The sequence below is a fragment of the Sturnus vulgaris genome, chromosome 12 (assembly GCF_052056855.1).
Source record: "Sturnus vulgaris isolate bStuVul1 chromosome 12, bStuVul1.hap1, whole genome shotgun sequence".
Taxonomy (NCBI): Eukaryota; Metazoa; Chordata; class Aves; order Passeriformes; family Sturnidae; genus Sturnus; species Sturnus vulgaris.
The window spans coordinates 13,224,195-13,235,890 of record NC_142254.1 but is presented as its reverse complement, the minus strand read 5'-3'; the positions used below and the strand labels follow the sequence as shown (position 1 = coordinate 13,235,890).

At 45.3% G+C, this 11,696-nt stretch overlaps 1 protein-coding gene across 3 annotated transcripts in view; it reads left to right on the top strand.

The window, feature by feature from the left end:
* Window positions 1–9,935: 9,935 nt before the first annotated feature.
* The window catches only part of CBFB (core-binding factor subunit beta), a 37,503-nt gene continuing 35,742 nt past the window's right edge, over window positions 9,936–11,696 (top strand). For all 3 annotated transcript variants that reach the window (XM_014880810.2, XM_014880811.2, XM_088171907.1), the window contains exons 1-2: window positions 9,936–10,053; window positions 10,277–10,363. In XM_014880810.2, the coding sequence (XP_014736296.1) occupies window positions 9,976–10,053; window positions 10,277–10,363 (165 nt within the window). In that variant the 5' untranslated portion in view covers window positions 9,936–9,975. The remainder of the gene's footprint in view (window positions 10,054–10,276; window positions 10,364–11,696) is intronic.

The following is an 11,696-nucleotide window of genomic DNA, read 5'->3' as shown; positions in this document are numbered from 1 at the left end:
TGATGGAAGTTTAGTTCTCCTGGGAAACCTATCCCAGGACTCAAGTTATCTTTGCAGTTAAATGTTCTCCTGTTACCTAATCTTGATCTTGCTGCTGTGACTTGAACCCATTCATTACTGCTCACCCTATCTGCTGTGGAGCACAGGTTTTTGTAGATGTGAGAGGTGTCTGGGTTTTTGTGAGTGGGTTTGTACCCATCAAGTGTGTCGTGTGGTTTTTACTAAGAAGCAGTCTGACTACTTACAGCTTTGCCAAAGCTCAGCTATTTAGGCTAAAGCCTTTTCATGCCAGGCATTTCCCTCAAGCTCTTTTCCACCCCCTGCTTTTTTTCTTAATCTCTGCCTTTTTGTTTTAAAATGCAGCCAAAAATCTCAGCTGTTTCTGAGAACAAGGTTAGGGAATGATACTGCTGCATTATGGCTGAACAGGAGAACTAGAGTGGGAACTATATTTGGAAACCTTGAGTGCTCTGATCTGAAATCTCAGAGAGGGGCTGTGACTTGAAGATTAACCAGTCAGGCGCTAACCTCCCCAAAATGACAGCTCCCCATGGTGGACACAGGTTGGTTGGCCTGGAAATCTCAATTCATACTGAGATGCTGCTTATGAGAGGTTCAGGAGTTATCTTCTTGTCCTGAAATGACTTTTCTTCCAGAGCACACACGCATTTGGACACAGAACTTGTAGTAAAGCAAGGTGTGGGAGCTCACTACACCTGTGCACATTTTTCCCCTCTTTTATATTCTCTTACACCACAAATTGTTGAGTCTGCAGGTCACACTCAAGCAGATTTAAGCGTGGGAGGGAAAGCAGGATTCAGAAATTCCTTCAAAAGCCTTTAGATTCCATGGTATGAGTAAAAGGGGAGAATGGAGGTGCAAATCCTGAGGAAGCCAGAGTACCTTTGCTTTAATGCTCTGCAGAACAGACCGTGTTTTTGGAGAACATTGTCATTTGTTAACATCTCTGTGACAAGATCTAATTTTGTATTTAAGATGTATTTTTCCTCCTTCAGTTTTCCAGGGTGGTTTGGTTTTTTTTTTTCCCTTCCCCCAAACAGTTAAGATTCTTTAAAATCCAGGATCTCTGATGAAACCAGATCTGCCTTTGATACACATTAATCATGGCTGAATTATGGGGTTGGAGTAGCCACTGGAATTTCTTTCTGGTGAAACTGGAAGTGACCTTTGTTTCTTCTTGTTCTCTGGGTCAGTCTCAAGCTTAACTGGACATCTACAAAGGCTGCAGCTGCTAACAGAGACCACAAAGGTGACTGAGGGCTGAAGAGCATCGTTTGCCACTCTCATGCCTTGCTTCTTTTGCTGCTGCTGTCGTGTTGGCTCGTGGGTGTCCTGCTGATCTCCTTCCTCTTGGTAAGAATAGGTCTGGGCAGAGGGAGAAATGCATAAAACTGCAGCAAATTACAATGCTAAGTACTTGAAAAGAGGGAAAATCCACATCTAATAGGAAAATCCTGTGGTAGAGTGTGCTGAGGAATCTGTCTTGGGTCATAAAGAAGGCAGAGGGGCTGTTGTAAATAAACCCTTCAACCTGGAACGTGCAACCAAATCTGCATGGGGAAATTCTTGTGCCCTTAGAAGTCAAGGCAAAGTCTATGAGGCTTCATTCTGACCTGGGGTGTGCTCATTTGGATCAAGGTGGAGGACTGGGGCCATCCTAATTCTTAGTCAGTAAAAACAAATAGCTCTAGCAACACAGGAGAAGCATGAAAACAAAGTTACTATCAACACCCTGCCTTTTTGAAATCCCTTCCAAATTCTCTAAGGATAAGATCAATGAGAACAAAAACAATAACAGCTCTGTGTGGAAAGAAGGTGAAAAGGCAGCTCCCTCAGCAGCACACACCCAAGAAATGGGCTTTGCTCTGCTTTCTTGGAGCTGACATGAGGCTGGCACAGTTCAGTAGCACCCCAAAGCATCAGCCAGGTATTTTTTTTAACTTTACGAGCTCCGTAATGAAAGCAGCGGTCGGCACCCCCTGTGCCAGAGCACTCCAAACCTGCCCGCGATGGAATGTGCTGATAAAGAGGAATATTTCCTTGTGGACTTCGTTTGAGACATAAATTTAAATATTGCTAATTTCCAGTATCAGCCTCAGCAAGAGACTTCACCCCATGGCAATCCATCTGTAAATGGCGGCTGCTCTTTCGAGCCTTGAATGTTTAATTAGACAACACGTTTAATGACTTTGTCCCCCAGTCTCTTGGTTCTCCTAAGTGGACCACTGATTTTTCTGAAAGCACAATAAAACAGCCAGCAATCCATTTGTTACAATGAGAGGTGGCAGCCTAGTGTGTTAGGTGTATGGAAATGTAAGGTTTTGATGTGGTTACTGTAACAAACCAGCAGAACTCAGCTCAGTTCTGAAATGTTCACCTTGAGAATGAAATTCATTCTTTAAGTAAGAACAATATTTTTAGAATAATCTGATGGTTTAAAAGTCAACATTTTGCTGCCTTTTATAGGGCACATTTAAAGTTGGGCATGTGGATAGATATGAGTGACCAAGATGACTGAATAGCAGGAGCTTAACTTACAGTATCTTCGAGAAAACTCCTTAGACAGAGAAGTTAAAAAAAACCTTCACAAATGCAATTTCTTTCCACCACTGGATCTCTGAGAGGAAAGAACTATATCTCAAATCTTACAAGAATAATCTCTTTAGAATCTGGAAAGTCACTTGGACATTATCTGCACCAAGACTGAATCACCTCTAACTGTTTTACTAAGTATAACCAAAAGTATAACAGACTGTAAGACAGCTTGCTCAGTAATAAACATTCACATGTGAAAGAAGAACAGAGCTTTGAGTCACTGTTTAGCTTTCTTCCCCATGCTCTCAAATTAAACCCATGAACAGCTATCCCGACAAGGGCTTTGCTTCCATGCTTTGAATCCTAACATGCCCTGTGCTGGTCATGCAGGAACAGACACTGATGCAGGATACAAGCCCCTCTCTCACATCAGCCACCAACTTAGTTTGTGTCAACCAGTGTCTTACAGCACTGTGTGTGCTAACAGAAGAGGGAAAGACCCAAAACAAAACCAAAGCCCAAGACCCTCTGAAGACTGCAAAAATATATAATTAATCCAGAGTGATGATGTTGCATTTAGCTTATCAGATTTATTCAAGTGGTGGAAGCTACTGGAGCACGTGCTTATTTTGACTACCTTTAACACAGGGTCTCTGCTTGTGACCATTGTCACTCTGATTCTTTCATTTGGAAGGAAACTTCAGATATCCTGGTGGGCAGGTTCACATCCACTCTGAACTTCCTGAATAGTACAGCTGGCTTGTGCTAAGCCTGAGGAACTGAAACTCTCTGCATTGTCCACTCTCATGTCTGGAAGCCTTTGAGATATTAAAATCTGCAGGCACTTCCAGAACAGCTCCAGTGTTACACATCTTGTCTGGTCTTTTCATGTCTGGTTGTGCCTAACGTTTTTAAAATTTATAAAAGGCTCTCTACCATCACTTTTGCATATGCTTTTGAAGAAGTTCAAGGAATGTGATTCGGTCCCTTTGCTTTGCTGAGACCCAGTCTGGAGGACAACATTCAGCTCAGGGGATCCCAGAACAGGAAGGACATCAACCTGTTGGGGTCGGTTCAGAAAAGACTCTGAAGATGATGAGAGGCTGCAGCACCTCCCCTATGAAGACAGGCTGAGAGCTAGGAGTGCTCAACCTGAAGAAGAAAAGGCTCCAGGGAAACCTTATTGCAGCTTTTCAGTATTTAAAGGGGACTTATAAGAAAGGTGGGGACAAATGTTTTAGCAGGGCCTGTTGCAACAGTACAAGAGGTATTTAAACAAAGAGAAGGTCAATTTCGATTAGATATAAAGAAGAAATCTTTTACAGTGAGGGTGGTGAGGTTGCCCAGGTTGCCCAGAGAGGTGGTGGATGCCTAATTCACAGAAACATTCAAAGTCAGGCTTGCCAGGACTCAGAGTAACCTGGTCTAGTTGAAGATGTCCCTGCTTATTACAGGGGGATTAGACTAGATAGCCTTTAAAGGTACTTTCCAATCCAAACTATTCTAGGATTTTAAGTTTTTAATGGACTATAAAATGCAGTGTGAGGAGACAGTGTGGCTGATAGCAGTACAATGGATAACACAGAAAAATCTATGTCTGAACAACATACAGTTGAGTGCCATTAGCACTGTCTGTGTGGTGATAAGAGCATCTTCAGAGCTATTTTCATGAAGACAGTTTTTAAACACTTCCTTTTATGCATTTAGGCTTGTGTGAGTCACATTTTGTGCTCAGTTAAACTTTCTCCTCATTGCTCAACATCTGGGATAATGACAGTGCCTGGCTCTTTACATAGATATCTCAAGATCTTCATCTGGAGGAGTCACTTGATAGGTGGGCGAATTAAGGCATTAGAGGTGAAGCCATATGCCCAAAATCATCACTTAGAAGGCCGAAGGCAAAGCTGGAAGAGGCACCCAGTTCTGGATTCTGCTTGCCAGACAGGGGAGACTCTGAGTTCAGATAATATTTCTTTTAACAGTTTGTGGTGCAATTGGTAAAATGAGAAAAAAGGGGGTTTAAAATAAAAACTGCATACTTGCATTGCCAAAGCATGTATGGATAGCACGGAATCTTAGAAATGTATACCTACTCCAACCATCATCACTATCCCAAATAACCAGTATGAAAATGAAGTAGCCTTATGGGATAATCTGTTTTAATTCTCTAAAAGTTGTGCAAGTCAGGCTCCATTGCATCATTTGGAGGGATGATTTATTCTGATGTTCTCAAGTTTCATTTCATATTGTTTTTACTAGAAAAAAAACCACCAAACCACCCACAACTGTATTCCCCTGGTTAATGGAAAGAATTTAAACAGATTTTCAATTCAATAAGATGTTGTGTACCAAGGTCATTGATCAGAGGGAAGCTTTGCTACACCAGACTCCTGAACCTGATATCACACTGCACTTTCATATTTGCACATTCGTGACCTTTTTATGATTAAAAAGTGGCTACCAAGTGTCAGAAGGGTGTATTCTGGTGGATGTCCCAGGCTGTACAGGCTATGCTTTTGGGGGAGAAGCTGCACATGTATGTTATTGAAATAAAGGCCATTCCTACATGAAGCATTGTTAAACTGCCAGTGCTTGCAACCAGAGACAGCCCAGGGGTCCAAATCACACATCTGAGAAAGGATGGCTGCTTCTGCTGCCTTTTCATGGAGACCTGCCCATGAAGACTCAGATATTTTGTTGCCCTGTAGTAGTAACCCAGGCTGAAGCAGAGGTGTGGATACAGCTTCTACACCGTGAGAAGAATTGTGACTGGGATGCTCACAGTGGAGGCTGGGACCTTGGGCTTCAACAGCCTCAGTGAGGGAAGGGTCTCCTGTCTCCTGGCTTACTCCAAATGCTTTGAGTTATTTTGAGGAGCACCTGTAGGCATCTTCTTTTAGGAAAAAGGCTCCAGCTTTGGAATCTGGAATGAAGAGATGGATCTGTCTTGTAGCCTGGTTTAGACAGAAGAGACATGAGGTGCAGTTTCCTCCCTCATACCTGCCGTGCTTGGTGTTTTTTAAGTGGTAGGCAACTTCCCACACATAATGCAAAATTGGATTGTTTTGTTTAACTGTTGTGGTATGGTTCTTATCTCTGTGTGCTGGGTAAGATGTTTAGCTATCAACTTTGGCCAAGTCCTGAAAGCTGCACATTGTTGCCTCTGGAGTCCCTACATCCATGTCTGCATAAAGTGCTTCCACAGACATGAATGGATTCTGATAGCTCATGGTCCTTTTCATTGCCCATATCCTTCATTTGGGTTATTTCGGGAGTCCTCAGATAAGATAGATCTTTATGCTGATTTATGCAGGCTAAACATGAAAGGCTGCTCTGGGGGTGAGCTACAGTATTTCAGGATGATTTCTGCATGTGACTGTGGGTCCATGAACTGATCAGCAATACCCCCCCCACACACACACTGGTAGGGTGACTGCTGTGAAGATATTCTGTCTGGAAGCATCAGTTGTAGTAGCAGGGAAATTAAAATTAGTCTGGGTGAAAGAAGTCAATTAATTTGCTCAATTCCTCCCCCTTCCCCTCCCCCCATCCCCCCCTTTTTTTAGTACCCATGAGCACAGACCTTGCGTAAGTGGATTGCATTTCACACCTAATGTGCATAATTATATCTTGCAAACAGTTTATTAATGGATCTATAATCACAGAGTAGCTTGTACATACATAATGCTGGTGTTTGATTATACTGCAGCTGCCATAGATCAATGGATACACAGGAGTCTGGCTTATTAGTGTCTCACACGTGTAAAGTCTAGAGAACAATATAACACCAGTGCTATGCAGTTGTTCATCAAATGCTGCTACCTAGGGGAAACCAGAGGTTTTAAAGACATGGTAAAGAAGGTTTATAGAAAGAACAGTACATAACAGAACTTGGAACTTGAAGAAAGCTCCCTTTCTCAAAAACATTCCATCTGTAAATCCTTCAGTGGTGTTCCTGTCTCAATTATCAATGCACTGTAAACATGTTAGGTCTTATTTTGGAAAGGGATCTGTTCTGAGAATTCACTCGGAAAGCAGCATGCCTACAAGCTTGACCATTTCTGTTTTCTGAAGGTGACTCACCCGGAGGACTGATGAACAGCCTAAGTTCTTGTGAATCAACAGACCAGGGATTTGCAGACTGAGCTAAGCCTACCAAAATCTGAGCAGCCTGAACCACAGTGGAATGGTTTGTGGAGATATCACCAAGACGCCTTTGGGAAGCAGTTGCTTTTGGTTCTGCACAAGGAAAAAGGTTCTAGCTTGTTTTGGTGTCTTGTGCTAAAAGCAAAAAAAAAGTTTGGTGAGCTGCAGAATTGCCATAAGATTGTATCCCATCTCTCACACGATAACCTCAGCTTTGCCTCCCATGTCCCCCAGCTACCACCTGCAAAGCTGCCTCTGATCTATGTTGACTGTCTGGCTGGTGGCCAGTGACTCTGGCCAAACAGGGTAAATAACTGCAAATTATGCTCTAGCCTTTCTTGCAGCAAAGACATTACTAGTTTGTCCTAACTCCATCTAGTTACGAACAAAAAAAAAAAAAAAAAAAGAAAGAGCTTCACTGTCTTTAGGACCCTAATTGTCTTGTTAAATGTTGGGGGCTGAGGGAGGTAGAGAAAGGCAGAACTGCTGCAATTTTATAACTTCTCTTAATGACAAAACATGTCTAAAATAATTGTTTTCTTTATATGAATAAGAAATAATTGCCTCCCTTTGCTAAGAAGGTATTCATTATTCAGAGCAAAAGCTCTTAGCTTCAGAAGAATAACATAATCCTGTGCCACTATGCTTTATCTCACCTCTTTCTGCTATCCTGTTTCTGCATCAACTAACTGAGGCAATAAGCATGGGCAGTGTCTGATCTCTTACAGACTTTCTGATAATATTGACTCACTTTATTTGAAATAAAAACTTTGGAAAGATGAAAACTGCAGGATGACAAATGTTAAACAAAGAGCTGCATGGGGAAAAGCAGTCAAACTTGATATTGTTTCCAGAGTCTTGAAAAATATATGCCAAGGTCAAAACACTAAACTTGCTAGGTGCTTACATCTCCTGTTCCTTATTTTAGGGCTTTACAACCACTCATCTCGCTTTTGACCTTGGTAATTTCTTTTTTTTTTTTTTTTTTGCAAACTGTTGTTTGGAAGAAGGCACAGTCAGTTTCGGGGCTGAGGAGGTAGAATTGGGTGAGGTAGTAGCAAGTAGTGAAAGATTATTGGAGGTCAAGAGAGCAGATTGCTACCTTATGAACTTGGCAGTTCTCCTGCAGGCCTACGCTCCTGGTATTGATCTTGCTGTAAGATGAATAGTGATATGGATTTTTTTTTAAAATGTCTTATTTTGGGACCTTTTAAATGTGGCTGACATTCACGAAAATTTCACTTAAGGGTTGATATTAATCTAAATGAATCAAGACAATACACAATATTTTATGTTTTCAAGCTCAGTGCATTTTCTTTTCAGGTTGAAAAAACCCTTTTAAAACAGTTCTTTTAATGCTTTTAACTTCTGAATTTATCTATATATCTGCAATACGATAACATACCAGAAATCAGAATATATAGCTTAAACAGTTATTCTCAGTTTTCCTATTGATCAGAAATGTATTAAGTTTCACATAGCATATTTTCTACATTTAGAAAAAAGGCTAATGTTTTTTTCTGTGAAGTCTGTATACAATTAGTTAAGGGTTACACTTACTTCACTCATTTTTTATTATTTTGCTTATATTTGATTCAAATTATGTCTTCTGACTAACCTTAACATTGCTGGCTTCGATTTGCATGGCTATGTGTAAAGCTAAGCTTGTAAAACTGAGAGATTAGAAAACCTCATTTCTTTATCAAAAGATCTAATATGCTCTAATATTTTAACGTTGGCAATAGGTATCGTAATATGTTTTTTTGGCTCATGCTGCCATCTTTATGATGCTCCAGAGCTGCTAAAAATCTGGGGGAGTAGTTGTAGAAAAAAAAATCTCAGAACACTGAGTTGCAAGGGACCCACAGGGAACATATAATCCAACTCTTACAACTGCACAGGACATCCCCTAGAGACACACCATGTGCCTGACAACGTTGCCCAAATGCTTCTTGAACTCTGTCACTGTTGGTGATGTGACCACTTTCTTGGGCAGCCTGTGCCAGTGCTCAATCACCCTCTGGGTGAAGAACCTTTTTCTTACATCCAACTTACACCTCCCCTGAAACAACTTCAGGCCATTTCCTTGGGTCCTGTCATCGCCAGACACAACAGAGAGGCACTTGCCCCTTCACTTCCCCTCACAAGGAAGCTGCAGACTGCAACGAAGAATCGAGGTATAACCTAGGTTTGTATGAAAAAATGGATCTAGGGGCAGGTGATGTATGTCCTGCAGTGCTCTTTGATTGAATTAGCTCCTGTAAAATGCCTGCTCATGAAGAATCAAGAGTTCAGGCTGCTGTGTTTCTAGCATGAAAATGAACTTTTTAAGCACTGTTGCAGCAAAGTGCTGGGTTTTGGTTTTGCTCTAGTCTGACACCACGACTTCAAGACACCGAGCCACATCCTGAGGTGGTGGTGGGTGCTGCTGCTGCCCGCGGGAACAGGCCCCCGAGGAGCTGACCGATGGATGCGCCGTGTTTGGGACGCAGCCAGGCAGCGGGCTGGCTCCTGCCAGCGGCGGGGCTCTGCGACCACCCTCGGGCTCCTCCGGCCCTCACGCTGGCCTAGGGGACAGAACCAGACGGGGAGGTGCGAGGCCAGCGCTGTCCCTTCCTACCTGCCCCATCCTCACCGCCACCCTCGGGGCGGGGGACACGGCGCGGCCACCGCCTGCTCCCCACCCGAACGGGCCGGAGGAGCAGGTGCGGGTCCCTGCTGTGAGGGGAGCGCCCCTCATCGCCACAGGGGCGAGGGGGGCGGCCGCTCGCCGCAGTGCTGGGGCTGCTCCCCTCGCAGCGGGGAGGCGGAAAGCGGCGAGCCGTGGTGACGGGGACAGCGGTGACTGACAGGGACAGCGAGCGGAGCGGCCCCGCCGCGGGCGAGACCGCGCCGGCCGAGGGACGCGGAGGGGGCTCTGAGTCACCCCTCGCCGCTTCCCGCCTCGCGGGGCGCATGCGCGGCGGCGGCGGCGGAGTTGTGAATGGCGCGGCTGTTCGGGCCGAGTTTACGAGCCGGGAGGAAGTCGGAGGGGAGGGAGCGGGCTGGGGGCGGGAGCGGGCGGCGGCGGCGGCGGCAGCATCGAGCTCCGGCGGCGGCTGCGGCTGCTCTGCGTGCGCCGCGGGAGGAGGAGGGACGGGAGGAGGGAAGGGGGGGCGCCGCCGGCGGGGGCTAACAAAGGGCGAGGCGAGCGCTGGGGCTGGGACAGCGCGGGGCGGGCGGGAGGGAGGGAGGGAAGGAAGGAGGGCAGCCGGCGGCGGCGGCCCCACCACCATGCCGCGGGTTGTCCCCGACCAGCGGAGCAAGTTCGAGAACGAGGAGTTCTTCAGGAAGCTGAGCCGCGAGTGCGAGGTGAGGCGGCGGTGGCGGCGGGGCTCCCCCTTCTCTCCTTCCCTCCCTCCGTCCGCAGTGGGGAAAGTTTCCGCGGGCCGCGGAGGGGCCAGGACAGCCCCGCACCTCCCCTCAGCCGCGGCGGGAGCCGAGCCGGCGGCGCGGGGAGGCGCAGTCAGTGCACTCCGCTGCCCCCTTATCGCCGGGATTGGCCCCTCCTGATTGCGCGCCCTGTTCCCCGCAGATTAAATACACCGGCTTCAGGGACCGGCCGCACGAGGAGAGGCAGGCCCGCTTCCAGAACGCCTGCCGCGACGGCCGCTCCGAGATCGTAAGTGGCGCCGCGCTCCCCTCGGGGCCCGCCGGCACCGCGCCGGGCCGCGCTTGGCTCGGGAAATAAAAGTTTGGGGGAAGCCGTCGGGGCAGCGAACGCTGCGCGGTGCCCAAGCCCAAAGGCTCGGGGCCGGCCGTGAGTTTTCCTTAAGGAGCGGAATGACATCGGCTTGCCTTTCAAACGCCGAGGGAAATGAGGTTTTGGTGAGCAGGCAGCGTTTCTGTCCGCCGTAGGAACAGCGCTTTTTCGCTCGAAGGTGTCGGCTCGCTCCCGAGCGGGGACAGTGCTTGTCTGGAGCGCCGGGGTGACAGGGAAGGAAAATCCCCGGCAGTGAGAACGGGCTGCGCTCCTTCCCTGGGCACGTGCTACAGCTACGAGCTGCTAATTTCAATATTCAGCCTTTTTTTCTTTCTGCCTTTTTTTTTTTTTTTTTTTTTTTTCCGGAAACAGTAGCTTTGAGAAATGAGTAACATTGTTCAGAAGGCGCTAGCTTCAAGTCCTGAGTGAGCTGGTTGATGTATTTGTGGACTAAAACAAACGCTTTTAAAATTAGGCTTTGAAACTTGCAACTTCAGCTCCGTTTCTCTCATTCATTAAGGTTAGTTGCAGACTACTGTCGCCCTCTGAAATAAGAAGTGAGATGAAGTATGTCTCAGAGTAGTCAAGAACTGACCTCCTTATTTCCTGGTTTGATTTCTGCTTCAGGTTGCTTCTATAGGATTAGTATTTTGTTAAGTTTGTAACTCTGCTATTAAAATGCAGAAGTAACCTCTTTTTTAACTTACACTGTGCAGTGAAAGACAAGGTAAAATAGAAAATAAACCCCACTTCCACCAAGTTTGGTTTATGGGCATTCTTTAATTTCACGTGGTACACATACTGCTAGTCAATTCACAATGAAATTATTCTTATGCACAATGCAATTACTCTTATGCACATCCAAAAATACGTGAATGCCAGTTATTATAACTGATCTTGTTCATTTATGTTTTCAGTAAAAGGATGTACTCAAGAATACAATTACCGTTTACTGGCTAACTTTATTTTAGCTGAATCTTATCCCTGTTTGCTAGCTTTTGTTTTAGAACCTGTAATTTTATTTTGTAGGAGGCCCTCTGTAGACATGTTCTTAGTTTTACTTTTTTTTTAAACATTCATTTTTCTTTGTGCATGTTTGCTTCCTTTAAGAAAATATCAGGGAAACAATGGGTAGGTAAGGAAGACATAGTTTGCTAGCACTGGAAGTTCCTGTACAGGTGAAAGTGCATAATATACCCAAATTCCTCCCTAAAAAAAAAAAAAAAAAGGACCATATCGTTTATAACTAGCT